Source organism: Myxocyprinus asiaticus, chromosome 35 (genome assembly GCF_019703515.2).
Source record: "Myxocyprinus asiaticus isolate MX2 ecotype Aquarium Trade chromosome 35, UBuf_Myxa_2, whole genome shotgun sequence".
NCBI lineage: Eukaryota > Metazoa > Chordata > Actinopteri > Cypriniformes > Catostomidae > Myxocyprinus > Myxocyprinus asiaticus.
Genome location: NC_059378.1, coordinates 19,845,604 through 19,866,011, shown reverse-complemented (window position 1 = coordinate 19,866,011; position 20,408 = coordinate 19,845,604). Strand labels below are relative to the sequence as shown.

Sequence of the window (20,408 nt, the reverse complement as noted above, 5' to 3'; positions counted from 1 at the left end):
GTCTGACTTTCTAGGAGAGTGGGATCAATGGAGTAAGAGGACATTTGAAGGAACAGGTAAGTGAATCAGTATTCTTTGTCAGTCAGTCCTTCTGTAACGTTTGGTTAGTCGAGTGGAAGAGAGGAGACACAGGAGTAAATACTTTAAATCCTTTAATAACAATCACTGGAGTAGAACAAATGCTGGAGTGGAACAAACAATAAAGCTCAACAATAGTAATCGCTGGAGTGGAACAAACACTGGAGTGGAACAAACTATAAAGCTATACATCACAAACTAACACCACAACGTAACACTTCAAGGACTGACAAATGAATGAACAAAACTAGAGGGTATTTAAACACAAGGAGCTAAATGAGGGAATTGAATACAGGTGTGGATGTTGAAGAACTGATGGAAGTGATGAGGGTAGTGAAACATGGGAGATGTAGTCCGGAGGAAAACTTCAAAATAAGAGTCCTTGAAGAACGTGAAGGAGACAGACTGTGACACTGCCTCTGTGAGCCCAAAAATGGACACAAAGTAAGTTGCTGACATGCACTGCTGACATGGAGCAAGCTTGTTATCCCATTGTAGAGCTCACAACATAGATGTCATAACAGATTGACTCAAGACTGACTACAGCTATTTTTAATTGTCGTTTGAAAGGATAGAGGGTGTTTCCAGAAAAGGAAAGAGACAAAGTAAATGTTGAAGACATCTCCACCCCCTCTCTCTTATCTTACTGCCAAATCATTTTCCATCTAATTACACTGCATCCACTGTGGTAATTAAAAATGCCATCTCGATAGATTTGAATTAGACTTTTTAAATTGAAGCATGATACAGCTCCTTGGGTTCTTGCACAGAGCTGGCAGAGGCAGAGAATTATTTAAACAAACAAAGGAGAAACATGGGTTGTATTAACATGATAGAATGGGTTTGAGAGATTTGAAAAAGCAAATCTCTCAATATTAAAGAAAGTAGAGGACAAAATACATAATGCACAGAAAATATATATATCTGCAGTACTGATATACAGTGGCCTCAAAAGGTTTTTGGAAATTAAAGGTACAGTTCACCCAAAAATTTTAATTCTATCATCATTTACTCACCCTCATGCCATCCCAGATGTATGACTTTCTTTTTTCTGCTTAACAAAAACAGCGATTTTTAGAAGAATATTTCAGCTCTGTAGGGCCTCACAATGCAAGTGAATGGGTACCAAAAATGTGAAGCTCCAAAAAGCACTTGAAGGCAGTATGAAAATAATCCATAAGACTCAAGGGGTTAAATATATATCTTTAGAATTGATATGATAGGTCTGGGTGAGAAACAGATAAATTTAGTCTTCTTTAGTATAAATTCTCCTCCCTGCCCAGTAAGTGGCAATATGCATGAAGAATGTGAATCACCAAAAACAAAAGAAGAAGAATGTGAAAGTGAAAGTGGAGATTGATAATAAAAAGGACGTAAATATTAGTCTGTTTCTCACCCATACTTATCATATCGCTTCTGAAGATATGTATTTAATGACTGGAGTCAAGTGGATTACTTATGTGTGGCCTTTATGTGATTTTTGGAGCTTCAAAATTGTGGTACCCATTCACTTGGATTGTGAGTACTTACAGAGCTGAAATATTCTTCTGAAAATAATTTGTGTTCAGCAGAGGAAAGAAAGTCGTACACTTCTGGGATGGCATGAAGGTGAGCAAATGATGAGAGAATTGTCATATTTGGGTGAACTATTCCTTTAAGTGTCACAGTACATTTTGGGGCCACTGTGTGTATTGTTATTGTAGATAATTTACTCATCTATTTTTGTTTTTTCTTCTCTCTGAAGCTATGCAGCTGCTGTCCAGGATGGCTCGCAGTATTTCATCCTCCTCATCATCACAGATGGAGTTATATCAGACATGTCACAGACCAAAGAGGCCATTGTGAATGTGAGTATGACTTTATTTCATAGAAGAACGTACACAATGAATATCATCAGATTCAAAAGCAGTGTTATCCTGTGCACCTGCTTCCTTTATTTTAAATGGTCGAAACTGCTAAATTGTTCAGAGGACTGAAAGGAACACCAAAAGAGGACATGTGTCTCATCAGGACAGGATGCAGACTGAATTTTAGATCTTATTATAGATGATATATTATAATAATGTGATATTCAGTTTGAATGACACATGCAAAACCGGTGACTCACTTTGCACTGAGGTCACCATTTGTGCTTAAAAAGTCAAGTTTGTCTCCAGTGGAGCTTGTCATTCATCCAGCCAATGAACAGGCCTGACTTCCCAGCAGACTGGATTTAAAGGGAATTTGCGACTGTTAGTCAGACCTGTAGAACAGCCACACCTTCCTTTTAAGATCTTGCCTGCTGCTCTTTCCCCACGGCCTGCATCTGCCAAGAAGGCTCACGTTTCTGCCCCTGCATGACATATAAGTCCTGAATGCAAGGTAAAAATGAAGTCTCACAACAAAAGATGCTTATGTTTGTGTATTTCATGTCAAACTAATGAGATTTTAGTACAGAACATTTGAATCAAAATCATTTGAATATTCAAATTTGAAATGGACATTTTCATCAAAATGTAGTGAAAAAAGTAAAGTTAAGGAATGTAACATAGCAATGCAGAGAATCGCAGATATGATTAATGATTTCAGGTGGTGCTGAATCAGAAACAGGATATATCTGCATTGAAAAAGACCACTCTTATCTAGATTGAGGGCTGCATCTTTTAAGTGAAAAGGTCAAATCTCGGTCTTAGTATGTGATTAGCAATGTGAGCAATCCAATAATGACCATTTTAAAATATGCAAAACTTAAACTATGTTGAAAGGCATCGTTCATTTACTTCCATTTTTCTATGGAACACAAAATGAGATGGTTTGTACACTGCTCTTGTGTATACATTGACAAGTATGGGCGCATTTAAGCTTCAAAATGGAAAGAAAACACACTATTAAAGTAGTCCATACAGCTCATGCACTATTTTCCAAGTCTCATGAAGCTATACGATAGCTTTGTGTGAGAAACAGACCAGGGGGTCCTTGGCAGTGCAGTCGTTGGTGTACAGGGAGAAGAGTAGTGGGGAGAGCACACATCCCAAGGGGCGCCACTGCTGATCGTACAGGTGCTCGAAGTGAATTTCCCCAGTCTCACTAGCTGCTGCCTGTCCGTCAAAAAGCTGGTGATCCTCTGAGAGATGGAGGTGGGAACAGAGAGTTGGTTTAATTTAGTACGGAGAATAGCTGGGATAATGGTGTTGAAAGCCGAACTGAAGTCCACAAAAAGGATCCTTTCATATGTCCCTGGTATGTCCAGATGTTGCAGGATATGATGCAATCCCAAGTTGACTGCATCATTCACAGACCTGTTTGCTCAATAAGCAAATTGAAGGCCGTCCAGAAAAGGTCCATGTAAGGGGGTTCGAGGGAAAGGAGGAGGCGAGAACCGGCTTGACAACTTAAATAATAATTTAATGAACAACTTAAACAAAAACACACAACCATAAACACACACAGTACAGCTGCCTGTAATTTTCTCTCTCTCGAACTGTCGTCCCCAGCCGCCTTTATCCTTCGTGCGCCCCATCAGGCTGATTGGAGACCGGGCGTGCGTCATTCCAGCCCGGCCCTGCCCTCCTCGGCTCTACACTCCTCCCGGCATTGCCTCAGGCCGGGGAGCCCCCGGCATGACGTACATCCCCCCTTCCTCTCCGGGGGGCATGCCTTGGGCCCCGACTGCCGGCGGGTCATCCCCGCCTTCCTCGACCTGGGAGGAGACAGGAGGGGAAAAACAACAACAAAAACAAAAGGGAAAGGCCAACACAGAGCAACAGAGAGAGAGAGAGGAGAGAGAGAAAAAGAAACTCACCAGTTCTCTGATGCGCCGTCGTGTGGTCCTCGATCACTCCTCCACCCTCTCAGGCGGACGGCAGCCGCTCCTCCCCGGGTGGACCGGAGTCAGACCTCTGACCCCCAGCGGACAGAATGCCCCTCCACGTTCCCGGCGTCCCGTGGGGACACTCCTCCGCCCCTGGCAGCAGCCCTACCACTCCAGGCGGTCAGGGAGTCGCTTCCATCCTCCCCCCATGGACGGCGGTCTTCTCTCGACCCCTCCGTGTTCTCTGCCCCCGGCAGCGGCTCCCTCGCTCCAGGCGGTCGGGGAGTCCAGTCCCCACTCGCCTCGCGGACGGCGGCCGTTCCCCGCGTCCGGGTGGTCGGGCTACTCCGTCCCCCGTCGGATGGCAGCGGCGCTCCCCTGGGTGGATGGCAGTGTCGAGGACTCTGCGACGGGAATCCCTCCTTCCTCCCAGGTTTCGGCACCAGTGTAAGGGGGTTCAAGGGAAAGAAGGAGGCGAGAACCGGCTTGACAACTTAAATAATAATTTAATGAACAATTTAAACAAAAACACACAACCATAAACACACACAGTACAGCTGCCTGTAATTCTTTCTCTCTCGAACTGTCGTCCCCGGCCGCCTTTATCCCTCATGCGCCCCATCAGGCTGATTGGGTACAGGGCGTGCGTCATTCCAGCCTGGCCCCGCCCTCCTCAGCTCTACAGTCCAGTGATGTCCTTCAGTTGGGCCAACACCAGTCTCTCAAATGACTTTATGATCACAGAGGTCTATAGTCATTAATTCCTTCTTGGGTTTCTTTGGGATGGGTATGATGGTGGAGCATTTGAAGCAGCAGGGAACTTTACACTGCTTCAGTGATCTGTTGAATATCTGTGTGAAGATGGGGGCCAGCTGGTTAGCACAGGCTTTTAAACAAATGCTGTCTGGGCCTGATGCTTTCTTTGTCTTCTGTTTCTGGAAGACCCGGCACACATCCTCTTCACATATCCTATGTGCAGTTTGAGTAGCAGGAGGAGGGGGGTCGCAGGAGGTGTTGATGTTTGAGTGAAGAGAAGGTCAGATTGGGTGTGGGGTGTGAGACTGGGCTTTTCAAATCTACAATAAAACACATTCAGGTTGTCAGCCAGTTGTTGATTCCCTACAGAGTTGGGAAGTGGTGTCTTGAAAATCGTTTTTCAGATTCACAGAGTAGCTTCTCTTAGCCACTCTAATATCTGTTGTCAGTGTGTTTTTGGCCTGATTGTACAAGATGTTATCCCCACTTCTGTAAGCATCCTCTTTGGCCTGACAAAGCTGCCTGAGTTTTGCTGTAAACCATGGTTTGTCATTGTTGAACATTAAATATGTCCTGGTAGGAATAAACATATCCTCACAGAAACTGATATATGATGTTACAGTATCTTTGAGCTCATCCAGATTTGTATCTGCAGCTTTATAAACACTCCAATCAGTGCAGTCAAAGCAGGCTTGTAGTTCCAGCTCTGCTTCATTGGTCCATTGCTTTACAGTCCTTACTGCAGGCTTAGCTGATTTAATTTTCTGCCTGTAGGTCGGAAGAAGATGAACCAGACAGTGATCAGAGTGTCTCAAAGCTGCTCTAGGGACAGATATGCATCCTTTAATGTTGTGTAACAGTCTCTGGTGGGGCTTGTAATGTGCTGTCTGTATTTTGGCAGTTCACGGGTGAGACTGGCTCTGTTAAAATTATGGAGAATAATAATGAATACAAAAATAAATTCGGAAAACTCCCGTGGCGAGTAGAAAGGCTTACAGTCAATAAAGAGCATTTCCAATTAAGGACAGCACATCTTCTTTAACGTTACATGTTAACATTTAATCTGTACACCAACTTTCAATGGTGTAAATGCACGTTCCACCACCTCTCATTTTCCCCGATAACTCCGCGATGTGATCCGCTCTGAACAGCTGGAAGCCCGGCAGATGTAATACGCTGTCCAGAATGGCTTCACTCAGCCAGGTTTCTGTGAAGCACAAGGCAGCATAGTTTTAAAAGTCCTTGTTTGTACGGGTGAGGAAAAGTAGTTTGTCCGTTCTGTTAGGAAGAGTGCGGAGATTCGCTAGATGAATACTTGGCAATGCTGTTCGAAAGCGCACTGTTGGAGCTTAACCAGCGCGCCAACTCGCTTCCCTTTCTTGCATCCCTTTGCGTGCTTGAACAACACCGCTGCTCCTCCAACTAAAATGTCCAGCAAAACATCTCAAGAGTCAAAAACCAGGAAAAGATTGTCTGGTATGTGCTGCCGAATGTTCAGCAGTTCGTCCCTGGTAAAACTGATTGGAAAAAAGACTAAACAAAGGACAAACAAACAAAAACAGCAAAAGAATTGAAGAGCTCCACACCAAGGCGACCATTCGCAGCACCATCATGCGTCATGAAAATCTTCACCTCTGCCACAGCTCTCAAATCTTTTTCATTCAAAGATGGCACATCAGGATGCATAGTTTTATTAAACTTGAATGCAAAAAGAAAAAAAAAAATCAGATTATTTAAAACTACATGAGGGTGAGTAAATTATGACAAAAATGTTTTTTTGAGTGAACAATTCTTTTAAGCTGCATTTGAAAGAAATGGTCATATTTTACATACTGTATAGTTGTGAGTGCTATTTTGTGAATGGCACATTTTGAAGTTTGGTAACTCTCTTCCAGCTGTATGTTGGGGAAATGTGTCAGAAATTTAGGGCTGTATGTGAAGTGCTAATACAATCTGCACTTTGTTCTCAAGCACAACATGACGGGGAAAGATGTTCTTACAAGTGCTAAATCATCTCTAAAAAAATTATTAGTAAGCTCGAAAACTTGTTGAAAATCTGTTAACACATCCAGATGGACTACTATCCAAATCACTTTTACAGATCCTCGATATTTTGGATGGTCCTGAGGGGAGCCACATATATTATGTTCATATACTGTTTCATAGCGGAGTGTGGAATGTTCACAAAAACCTTAGAGGAACACTGACCTACTTCTCTCCTCTTATTCAGTGGGACAGACACATGTATCATTCATGAGGAAAGCTGTTACTCTAAGCAACTGTTTGCCTGTCACCCTCCTCTTCTTGATTCTGTCATTTAAAAACATGTCATTGAGGAATGGACATTCGACCACTAATGGCCATTTTGGTCTGAGGGTGTTTCAATAACATCCTTCACTTCCCACAACCGTTGGCAATATCCTTCGCTAAGCTGTCTCATTACTGTTTCTGCAGAAATGTGAAGTATGCCACATGTGTTGTGGCATATGTGTATATAGAAATATATTAACAAAGAAGAGATGGCTAGGCAAAATGTACATTGTTTTCAACATTCTTCATTGTTTTTTTATTTGTCAGTTTTATGTCAAATGTCAGCTGTATTTAGGGTTTTAAAATATGGATTCCTCTACAGATCTGTCTTTTAGGTTGCTACTGTATACTGGCTGTGTGGAACTATGCATCAATCAGTAACACTTTACAATAAAGTTCCATTTGTAACTTTAGTTAATAGGCACTTTCCCACTGCAAGTACTAAAGCCCTTTTAAGGTACTTTTCCCCGGGACTATTACTAGTCGCATTTGCACCTAAGGAACTATAGTTCCTTGGAACCGTTTTCAGGGATTTTTAGCTCCTACTCTGGATTAGGTACTTTGGGGTGTATAGGGACTGTGCGAGACTGTGGGAGGTGCTGCAGCCTGTGATTGGTCAAAAGCCTATGACACACAAAGCATTGAGAAAGGAGAGGAGTCCACATCCACCATTAGTAAACAACTAGCTGCTAGCAATTCCCTTAACAGAAATAAAATAAAACCACAAAGTATACAAAGAGGATCACCCGTTTCACATGTGTGTATGTGTGTAACTTTATCGGGAGACATGCTTTGAGTTTTCATCACATCTGTACTGTTTGGACTGTGTGACTATACAGAAAATAAAGTGATTTCTGGATTACTACATAAAATTTTTCCTGGGATGATGGATATAAATAATCTGATGTTTATCGAGAGTGGGTAATTGAACTCTATTATACACTAAACCATCATGAAATCTAGCTTACATGAGGGAAGTATTGCGTGCCTGTTACTGTGTGGAAACTTGCATCAAGATGCATTTTTTAAGTCAAACAATGAGTGAGTATTTCAGTACAGTAATTATGTTGAGTCATAAAAGCCTTTATTGTAAAAGATCGTGTTGATAAATAGGTTTATAGTGCTTTCAACATCTTGTCCACTAAATTGAGCGCGTGCTGCATGGTAGTCTGACCGCCTCCCCTCTCCTTTCACTGTGTAGGGCTTTACTGGTTGTTTAGATCAGTGTTACTCTCAGAAATAATTAATATTTAAATGAATTAATTGAATCTAACTCATTAAAACCTCATATGGGGCTCCAGTAAATGTAGTGCGCTAGGTTTAGGAGCGGGTTTGGTTATTAGCAATAATTAATAATTATCAAAGACAATTATTAATTATTAAAATCAATAGAACATTGATGAAAATCAATGTTAGCTTTTTCTAATCCCTTTAAATCAACAATTATCAAAGATAATCATTAATTGTTAACATCGATGAAACATTAATTAAAATGAACACTAGCTTATTGATCATTCAAATTCAATAATCATCAAAGATAATTATCAATTATCAAAAATCAATAGAATATTAATAAGGATTAACATTGATGGGGCACCACCCTGGAATCAGGGACTAATAACCAGATAGTATAACAGTCTCAATATTAGATTGTTTTCTTAGGAAAATCGACATCGGAAAAATATCGATTTTCGGGGAAAAAAAAACAATGAATGAAGGTTTGAATCCGAGCACTGACATCCCGTCAGCATGACACAGGCATATGCAAAACAAACCAAAACACTTCTCTTTGTAATATAACAAAGTTTATTTATGCAGTAATATAAATTAATAATTAATACAATGCAGTTAATAAACTTCCGACTCCTTGAGGCTCGGGTGATGACGGGAGGCCGTTTCCTCACTCTGTTGGTGGGCACGGCTGCTGATTCTCGGCGGGCTGGCGGAGAACTCAGAAATGTCGACTTGATTGAAGATGGAAGAGAAATCTTTAATCTCTTCACTTCTGCAGGCAAACGGATGAAGATGCGGATTGCTCAGCGGTCTCCTTCGGATCCGTTAGAGTGTTCGGTTGAACACAGAGTAATCTCAACTCGTCCGGCGAGATGGAGATTGTATGGCCACAGTTTCAAGTCGGACATTTCTTCCTTGTGCCATGAGGTTGCACCTGAGAGCAGCGATGAGCTACGTCTATACAGGGCAAACAAAGTTGCTGGAAGCAAATCCCGGAAGCATTTCAGAGGTATTTCTACTCCTGATGATGTCATGGTTTGAGGTGCGTTCTGTTGTGTGCCTCATCCAATAGGAGTTGAGAGTTTGATCCTTTAGTGAGCAAGGCTTCATGGGATTTGTAGTCTTTTTTGAACTCCCTTTGTTTGATTTTGGCGCGGTTTTATCAGTAAGATTTACGACTTGGTATGCGGGGGCCTGAGTTAGGTTTTACGACTTGTGTTAGGCCTGCCTAACATGAGATACATGAGGCCCAACAACTGCGTCTAAAGCAGCACGGAGCTCCACACACACAGCTCTCGTGCCCAATTTAAACTGTAACCTGAAGACACAGACTGTGTCCGAAAACAGGAAAATGCTGCCTTCAGTGGGCTGTATCCTTATGAAAATCAAGAGTTCATGGCAAATTTGCTGATCATTTTCACATGCAAATGAGCTTTGAGCAAACTTGCAGCATATTCTCCATTATTGTCAAAGGTTTGCTGGAGGTTCACCATTACCGGCGAAGAGCTGCAAACTTCTGGCAAACATTTGCAGTGAATCAAAAGCTCATTTGCATGTGAAAATAACGAGAGGCAAATTTGCTTCAAATTTGCGACAAGTTTGTGGCAAGTTTAGATTTTTTTTGTAAGGGAGGTAGGACGAAATAAGGTGCTTTTTAAACTGTTCAGAGACCAGTTTCCTTTATAGTTCCATTCATCCAAAAATGCTGTCGTTTGTAACTGATTAGACAGCTGCCTACGTTTTTGGATGCAGCCAAAGCTCATGTAAAACAGCCCTAACTAAAGTATAACTCCGATACTGGCGTCCTCCGTTGGTGATGTTGATATTGGTGTTGTTGCTATTGAATCGTGCATGCAAATAACATCATAAGAAAAATGGCCGACAGATGATGTCACTACGAGGGCACTTCTATGAGTCAGAACGCAAAAGAGGAAAAGTCTCCACGGTTGTTCCGTTCCTCGTAAGAGTTCTCATCTAGAAAGTTACTAAAAGAAAAGTACTGGGACTGTAGATGGGAAAGGGCCTAATGCATTTGGTATGAACTAACAATGAACAATATTTTTTTTACAGCATGTATTCATCTTTGTTAATATTAGTTCATAAAAATACAATTGTTCATTGCTATAAATCTGTTACTATATGTTATATATTAACATTAACCCTTTAAGCTCGCATGGGCCAGTGGGCCCGTGAGAAAAAAAAATCTAAATATTAATAACTACATTCTTGACCAACACAAAATAGGTATTGTTTTTAAAGCTTAGAAGCTCTACTTTATGATTCATGTAGGCATTATGACAAAAACTAAAAAAGTGCTTTGAAATTTGCAGACAAATCAGAAGCATTCTGTTTTGTATTGTAATTGGTAAAAACATCAAATTCATCAAATAGCCATGTGTCATATGTTGTTGGAAAGCTCTCAAAGAGTAGAATACAGCCTATTTGTTTTACTCATAAGTTTCATGTGAACAGTTGTGCTCATATGCCGCAATTTCGCTTATAACTTCACAAAAAATAAACAGAACATAAAATACACCGTTCAGCCACAGTATTAAAACTTCCTTCATAATATTGTGTAGGTCTGCCTCGTGCCGCCAAAACAGTGCCAACCCGCATCTCAGAATAGTATTCTGAGATGCTACTCTTCCCACCACAATTGTACAGAGTGGTTATCTGAGTTACCGTAGACTTTGTCAGTTCGAACCAGTCTGGCCATTCTCTGTTGATCGCTCTCATCAACAAGGCATTTCCATCCACAGAACTGCCACTAACTGGATGTTATTTATTTTTGGCACCATTTGGATTAAATTCTAGAGACTGTTGTGCGTGAAAATCCCAGGAGATCAGCAGTTACAAAAATACTCAAACCAGCCCAAATTAACTCTTTTATCAGGCACATTCTTTAAACATGTTAGGCTGGCATTCCCCACTGAATTTTATCCTGACTTTTAAAAAACATCTTAAATTGACTCTGACATTGTCGATGGGCACAGCACATGATAATATACAGGTGCATCTCAATAAATTAGAAATTCGTGGAAAAGTTCATTTATTTCAGTAATTCAACTCAAATTGTGAAACTCGTGTATTAAATAAATTCAGTGCACACAGACTGAAGTAGTTTAAGTCTTTAGTTCTTTTAATTATGATGATTTTGGCTCACATTTAACAAAAACCCACCAATTCACTATCTCAACAAATTAGAATATGGTGACATGCCAATCAGCTAATCAACTCAAAACACCTGCAAAGGTTTCCTGAGCCTTCAAAATGGTCTCTCAGTTTGGTTCACTAGGCTACACAATCATGGGGAAGACTGCTGATCTGACAGTTGTCCAGAAGACAATCATTGACACCCTTCACAAGGAGGGTAAGCCACAAACATTCATTGCCAAAGAAGCTGGCTGTTCACAGAGTGCTGTATCCAAGCATGTTAACAAAAAGTTGAGTGGAAGGAAAAAGTGTGGAAGAAAAAGATGCACAACCAAACGAGAGAACCGCAGCCTTATGATTGTCAAGCAAAATCGATTCAAGAATTTGGGTGAAATTCACAAGGAATGGACTGAGGCTGGGGTCAAGGCATCAAGAGCCACCACACACAGACATGTCAAGGAATTTGGCTACAGTTGTCGTATTCCTCTTGTTAAGCTACTCCTGAACCACAGACAACGTCAGAGGCATCTTACCTGGGCTAAGGAGAAGAAGAACTGGACTGTTGCCCAGTGTTCCAAAGTCCTCTTTTCAGATGAGAGCAAGTTTTGTATTTCATTTGGAAACCAAGGTCCTAGAGTCTGGAGGAAGGGTGGAGAAGCTCATAGCCCAAGTTGCTTGAAGTCCAGTGTTAAGTTTCCACAGTCTGTGATGATTTGGGGTGCAATGTCATCTGCTGGTGTTGGTCCATTGTGTTTTTTGAAAACCAAAGTCACTGCACCCGTTTACCAAGAAATTTTGGAGCACTTCAGGCTTCCTTCTGCTGACCAGCATTTTAAAGATGCTGATTTCATTTTCCAGCAGGATTTGGCACCTGCCCACACTGCCAAAAGCACCAAAAGTTGGTTAAATGACCATGGTGTTGGTGTGCTTGACTGGCCAGCAAACTCACCAGACCTGAACCCCATAGAGAATCTATGGGGTATTGTCAAGAGGAAAATGAGAAACAAGAGACCAAAAAATGCAGATGAGCTGAAGGCCACTGTCAAAGAAACCTGGGCTTCCATACCACCTCAGCAGTGCCACAAACTGATCACCTCCATGCCACGCCGAATTGAGGCAGTAATTAAAGCAAAATGAGCCCCTACCAAGTATTGAGTACATATACAATAAATTAACATACTTTCCAGAAGGCCAACAATTCACTAAAAATGTTTTTTTAATTGGTCTTATGATGTATTCTAATTTTTTGAGATGTTACCTATTAATCTTACTGCAGACTCTTGAAGGAAACCCCAAAATGAATATTCTTCCATTATTTATTAACCCCATGTGGTTCCAAACCCATATGCTGTTACAATTCTTTGGTTACAAGGACGTGGTCACTATGAAATTCCAGCATACAGATTTCGCATGACATAAGGATAAGGTAACCCTTTTTTGGATATACAATTTTTTTTAAAGTCTAACAAAATGCAGTGTCCTGTGCTGGACTCTGACAGACTCTAATGAACCATACATATTCATTTTCTGTCTTCGATAATTAGCATTGAAAGCAGTAATCCTCCCATCCGTCAGCAGAAGATATGCAGCCTTTTTTATTTGACATGGTAATTACGAATAACAATAGTCATGGGTAAGGGCTAATTGGAGAATGATAATGAGAAACAACAACATTAGGAGCACATTCATTTGTCATGTTGGATGTGGCCAGGCTTCGAATGATAAGCCAGTTAGGATGCTCGAAGGCAAGCAGCGGTCCGTCATCAACCAATCAGAGATGACTTAACATTAAAGACGGTAGGATTAATCAATTATACAGCTCTTTGTCAGATTGAACCGTCTGCTTGCTGTGTGACTGATGATAGCCTTAATAGAAGTTCTTGTCCTTAGACACACACACTGACAACATTTCATGCCATTTTTGCCTCCACCCTGCTTTTGCACCCTTCATTAAAACATGGACCTCATTAGTTTAGCCTCAGACTGTCTGTCATACAGTCGCTCTAGACATCTACAGGGTGCATTGTCCTCACGTACATGCTTATAGATTCACACAGAAGAACAGGAATAGTTCACCCAAAAATAATAATTCTGTCATTGTTTACTCACCCTCATGTTGATCCAATCCGGTATCCTGTTTTTTTTTTTCAGTGGAAGTAGACATCGCTACTCATATAGAAAAAGAATCATTACTCATTCAATTCATGCACCTTGCCATAAATCAACAGTTCATAGTAACCAGGGACTGTCAAGCTCCAATTAAAAAAAGAAGAAGATAAAAGCACCATAAAAGTAGTCCATTTGACTCATGCACTATTTTCCAAGTCTACTGGAGCAATATTTTTCTTTTTTTATTTCTGTCACTATGATCTATCATTGTATGGAGCTTGAAAATATTCTTTAAAAAAATTCTCTTTTTGTGTTCCACTGAAAAAAACAGCATATGGGTGCAGAACAACATGAGGTTAATGACATTTTTTTTTATGATGAACAACCTTTTTAAAGCTCTGCTTTATGTCCTAAAATCAATTTAATTCTCCAAACCATGCCTTACTTCCACCAGAATCACAATAATATCCTACACCAGCTGTGTATGAAAGACATTAGTATTCTCTCCAGATCAAATAATAATGCTGTCAGCATGTTGTTTTCTAATAAAGAAATGTAGTGCAGGTAATTTGTGGGTTCTCAGAACTGAATCCCTCCTTTTTGTTTGAACACGGTGTGCGTTTCTGTGTTCATATATGTCAGTGGGGGGATTTGAAGCTGTGCATGATGCGTTCATGTGCTGAGCTTTTTTTCCCACTGTTGTCAAGGAAACTATGTGGAATTAACAGACTGTTTTGTTTTTCATTACCTCAAATCTGGCCTGTCAATCACGTCAGGACAGGATGGCACAAATGGGGCAACCTACTTTAATTATTCATGGTGCTCTTATGACATGCAGACATGACACGACTGTCATAAACTCTGCTGTGCACTGATCATTTAAGATTGTGGTAGATGGAGACAACTTACACTTGCAGACAGTAATAGTCTATTTGCTATTACTTTCTTGGAGTGAAAAATTAAGATTTGGTCTTCAAAACCGACAGGAGAGCAGTATGAAAGTTGTTTTTATTTGAGAACATCTCAAAGAGGATATGGTAATGTTGGGTTCGAGTCCACCTTAGTCGAGTCTGAGTCAAGTCCGAGTCTTTAAACAATCGAGTCCGAGTTGAGTCCGAGTCCAAAAGGGGTCGAGTTGGACTCAAGACCGAGTCATAACAGGCCGAATCCGAGTCGAGTCCGAAATGAATCTGTCCATGAATCTGAATTCAAATTGTAACCGTAAACTCAACATCAATATTTTAAGCTTATTTTAACTTTCACAACTAAGAAAAAACAATTGTCAATATAAATGTAACAAAAACACCTCTATATGATAAATATGAAATCTATTAAGTGAAACTCTTCACCGATCGCTGATCTCCTGTGCGTTCACGAAACAGACTGCACGCAAGCTTTAAAGCTACTGATACGAGAGCAAACCCTTTAATATGGTGTGTTGCTTTCTCTATGATTAATGACTGTTTGTGTATTAATTGTTCATGAGAACAAAGGGCACTTCTCATAATGATTTATTTAAAAAAAAAAAAATTTAACTAAACGTTAAATATATTAACACAACTCTGACTTCCTTACCAATTTATTTTAATTCCCTCACACTCACGCAATTGTTTCATACTCAACAGATTTCTACAAAATAATCAGTTCACACAGAGACCATGGTCTTCTTTAGTATTCACTAGGTTTATCACAAGAGCAGGCAACAGCAAAGGAAACTATGCCACAATGTGCATGTTTTCTGTGCTACTAGTTTCAAGTATATATTTAGAATAAATGACTGCACCAAGGAGAGGGACATAGTTTCACTAATAATTTGTTTATTTTGCACAAGGCAATAAATCGTTTTAGATGAGAAGCCTACGATCAAAATTATGAAGTTACTGTTTAAGGCAGGACACTTTTTTCATGTAATGGTCAATTTTGAGATTTTGGTCTATTTTGCTTCCATGTCTTCTTTTACTCTAATAGAAAGAAAACTTCCAAAATACACATTTAGATGGTGTTTGTTTTAAACCTACTACCCTCTGTCTGTTTACATTTGTAGATTTCTTCTAAATTAACCAAAACAAGCTAATCTGCATATTTAAACATAACATTTCAGGGGAAAAGACTCTTGATGTAAGTCATTAACTGGGGAAGTTCTGTGGTTATATGCTTTAGTTATTTTATTTATCCTATTCACCTGCAGTGCCTTGTCAAATGTATGCAAATTAGTGCATTTTAATTAGTTAACGCCTAATTTGCATATCAATGTGGCGATTGTGATGACATTATTAGACACAAATTTTACTGTATTCACCTGTAGTGTCTCCATTAAGTACAGTACATTGGCCTGTATGGCCATGATATATTGCCTTAGCTAAACTTTAGCTAACTTATTACATTAGCTAGTAGCTCATGAGTCATGCATGTTAGCAAGACACAAGTTAACTATATTTGTCTTTTGGGTTTTGGCTAATTAGCTGTAAAGTCGAGACATTGGTAGCTTAGTCTTTTGTTCATCACCACTCAACTCCACACAAGCCAAGAAAAACACAACTGGGATAGGAGCTGGGAGGGGCTGCTGCCTGCCTGTCTGCCTGTCTGCCTGTCTGTGTGTCTGATGTGCCAATGTGTGTGCACTGCTGTGCGGAGATGCAGAGGGAGAGAGAGAGGGAGAGAGAGAGAGAGGGAGAGAGAGAGGGAGAGAGGGAGGGAGGGAGGGAGGGCATCAGAACTCGACAAAGTCTCATCTCCCAACCTGATATTTAGATTTTTTATTCAATAAATATATTTGTTTGACAGGAAAACTGTGCACAAACAGTAATATATATATATATATATATATATATATATATATATATATATATATATATATATATATATATATATATATATATTCATTTATTATTAAAAAAAAAAAAAAAAAAAGCACTCCAATAAAAAGGGCACTTTCTCTCGAGGAAGAAAGAGGGCAGATGCTCAATCCCCCTTTGATGTCTATGTGTGCACGTGCCTGTCCTGAGCTGTGAAGCTGCCCACTTTTCTTAAGAAAAATACTGTACATTCTTTGGTTTCCCAGCATCTTCTGCACATTTGAGTTCTTCCCAACATTGGCTAAATGATATAGACATCCAGCTTTTGACACTTAGGACAATTGATGGACAAATACACAACTATTGCAAAAGTTGCAAGCATTCATTTATGCTCAAGAAGACAACACAAGAACCAAGGGGATGCAAACTTTTGAACAGGATGATTTGTGTAAATTACAGTACATTTTGTGTAATGTAGCTTTTGAAGGGCAGTACTACATAAAATATATAACCTTTTATCTCTTATATTTGCATCCATTCTGAAAGGGGTGTGAAAATGTATAGGCCTGAAACAAAGGGGTATGCAAACTTCTGCAATATATAGTTTGTGAAAATGTATATTTATTTTATATTTCGTTTTTCACTATTTGACCACATTTTAGCTTTTTTTAATTTACAAATTCCACGTAGCCTATTCTATCCATATAATTTCATATTGCATGTGTAATTATGAGTAGACTTGTCATGTCAGGTACACATTTTAACACAAAATTCACAACACTGGAACCTAAAATTCAAAATACAATACAATCCCCACATCTCAACATTTAAAAGAATGTTCCGGGTTCAATACAAGTTAAGCTCAATCAACAGAATTTGTGGCATAATATTGATAATCACATAAATTAATTTCGACTCGTCTCTGCTTTTCTTTAAAAAAAGCAAAAATGAGGTTACAGTGAGGCACTTACTATGGAAGTGAATGGGAAAAATGAAAGTGAATGTAACCAATTTTTGGAGGGTTTAAACAAAGAAATGTGAAGCTTATAATTTTATAAAAGCACTTGCCTTAATTCTTCTGTTAAAACTCATGTATTATTTGAGCTGTAAAGTTGTTTAAATAGTCATTTTTATGGTCGTTTTAGGGTTTGTTGACATTACATCATCATGGCAAAGAAGTTGTCAAATCACAGAAAAGGTTAGTAAGTGATTTTATCACACTAAAATCATGTTAACACACATATTGTTTATGTCTTGTGACTATACTTTTGCAACAGTATTTTAATGTTCAAAAATTGGCCCCATTCACTTCCATTGTAAGTGTCTCACTGTTTTTTTTTTTTTAAAGAAAAGGAGGGACGAATCAAAATTTATTTTTGTGGTAATCAGTATTATGCCACTAATGCTGTCTATTGAGCTTAACTTGTATTGAACCCGGAATATTCCTTAAAGTGCTTGTAAAAAGTGCAGTGAATCTGTCTAAATGTGACATTTGTCTGATTTACCTCCATACTCGTGGGGAAAATGAACATTCAGAAAACACCCCACTTACATTTTCATGTGTTGCGCGAATACATGGATCGATTTCTTTCAGCTCGTTGTTGAAAACGTTATTTTGGGCATTTGCGCTAACTGACAGGATGACATAGAGCACATGACATCATTGCCATGGTAACCAGACACATTTCAGCTGATTTGCGAAGACTAGAATGATTGTATCGTCAAATCAACGTGCGACGCAACAAAATTGATTTTCTTCTCTGCAAACGATACCAGAGACAGTAGCGAGAAGGACAATGAAGAGATTTAATTTAAGAAGAAAACAATCAGTGACCCTACCAAAAACCGGGACTGTCCTGTGTAATAAACTGGGACGTCTGGTCACCCAATCTATAATTAAATTATAAACAAAACATTTTGCTGCCAAAATAACTTTAAATTTCACTGTGCATTTTATTGTGGAAAAAACTGTAAAATAACATATTTTAAGTAGAAAACAATAAACTGGTGTTTACAATTCAAACATGTAAACATTTATGCTCTAGCTCTTAAGTAAATATTATTTATGATTGTTTGTTATCTTTAAAATTTGCTATCATGTATCAATCCTAAAGTAGAAAATCTTGCAATATGTATTTGCTAATTTGAGCAAATTTTACCGGTAAATAAAATAAGTAAATTATACTTAACTTTTCGAAGCTGGTGTTCCCAGCATACACTGGGCTTGAATAATGAATTATCTTGCATGGTTTCACTGTTTGTAAGTTTATTTACTCCATTTTCATTGTTTATTTTGTTGTTATGTTTGGTAACTTCTTGTTTTGTGAAGTCAGAACTTCATTTTCTATTCAAAATCACCCTTTCATAATAATAATAAAAAAAAAAATCTGTGTTATCGTGTTTCATACACAAAGTGTTGAGGTCTGCGTGTGCAGCTCTGTAACTTGTTTCTATTGCCAGTAATGCAACATTAAGTAGTCTTATAGACTAAATAGCATGCATTAAGATTTCCTGTGGAAGACTTCTGTATGTACTGTGGTACATGATTAAACGTGTGAAATATTCTTAAATAATCATGTCAAATGAACTAAATTTACTTAAGTACCTTGTATATCAGATTTGTAAGTAAGTTTCTATATTAACTGAAAGGTTTAAGTTAAATGTACTAACTTTTATGTCATGAAGTTAAGTAGATTTTACTTAATTTTATACCATTAAAATTTACTTTTAAAAAAAAAAATATTAAGTAAATCTTATTAGTAATTTTTTGCAGTGTAGGCAGATGCTATGAGTACTCCATTTTAAATGGTAAAATATGCAATTTTCATTTGGGTGTATTTAGTATTCTGTTCTTTTTTCACCATGGTGAAAATCACAAGATGTAATATACAGAAATGGTCACTGATCAAATCAGTAATTTAAATAAAAATTAACAATTAATCAAAATGACACTATTTGGAAATCCGGGAGTAATGATGGAAACGTCTCGGTTACTGTCGTAACCTCCGTTCCCTGATGGAGGGAACGAGACGTTGTGTCGATGTAGTGACACTAGGGTCGCTCTTGAGAGCCCCGAACAACTCAGATCTTTGAGAAAAGGCCAATGAGAATTGGCGAGTGGAATTTGCATGCAACTCCCCCGGACATACGGGTGTAAAAGGAGCTGGCTCGCAACCACTCATTCAGGTTTTGTGCTGAGGATCCGAGACAGGGTCCCAGCCATTTCAGCGGGTAGTACAGCATTGTGGCAGGGGGGACACAACATCTCGTTCCCTCCATCAGGGAACGGAGGTTACGACAGTAACCGAGACGTTCCCCTTCTGTCACTCACTCGAAGTTGTGTCGATGTAGTGATACTAGGGGTCCCTATACGAAATGCCACAACTAGCTGAACCGTGTTACGTGGACTGCTGGTGCAAGCAAGCTGCTGTGTGCGTAGTAGCAGGTGCACCGGTCTGCATGTAGCCTCCCCCAACGCCCCAAAAATCGTCATGGGGGGGGAAGAGACGTATCTAGTATGGAAGCAGGCCGCAAGGAAACCACATCTTGCCCAAAGGGGAGGTAACATGTGGCAAGCACGTCATGTGGGCACAGAGCCGCACATGGAAGAGGCACAGTGATAGGTCCTGCCTGAAAGGGGAGGAGCTCTACAAACACAGCGACTGGGACAGAGAGGGCTCTGTCGAAGGGAGACGCAGGTCTCACAAAGGTTTTGGGTGTCGCCCAGCCCGCTGCCCTGCAGATGTCTGCTAGAGAGGTGCCATGGGCCAGTGCCCACGAGGATGCCAGACTCCTTGTGGAGTGTGCTCGTATTCCCGAAGGGGCGGGCACAGCCTGGGCCTGGTATGCCATAGCGATGGCATCCATGATCCAGTGGGAATGCCTCTGTTTGGAGACAGCGTTCCCTTTCCGCTGTCCGCCAAAGCAGACAAAAAGCTGCTCAGAGCGTCTAAAGCTCTGCGTGCGATCCAAGTAGATGCGCAAAGTACGCACCGGACACCGCAACGACAGGGCTGGGTCTGCCTCCTCCTGGGGCAGCACTTGCAGGTTCCCTGAAGGGGGTTGTGGGAACCTTAGGCACATAGCCCAGCCGGAGTCTCAGGATTACGTGAGAGTCACCCGGACCGAACTCCAGGCAGGCATCACTGACAGAGAACGCTTGCAGGTCCCCGACCCTCTTGATG

General features: G+C 40.0%; 1 protein-coding gene across 3 annotated transcripts in view; it reads left to right on the top strand.

Moving 5' to 3' along the window:
* LOC127426529 (copine-5) overlaps positions 1-20,408 on the top strand; it is a 202,651-nt gene that overhangs the window by 168,954 nt on the left and 13,289 nt on the right. For 2 of the 3 annotated variants that reach the window (XM_051673391.1, XM_051673394.1), the window contains one exon: positions 1,823-1,925. In XM_051673391.1, the coding sequence (XP_051529351.1) occupies positions 1,823-1,925 (103 nt within the window). Of the gene's footprint in view, positions 1-1,822; positions 1,926-6,854; positions 6,979-20,408 lie in introns of those variants that run through there. The other variant, XM_051673392.1, reaches the window with a different exon arrangement.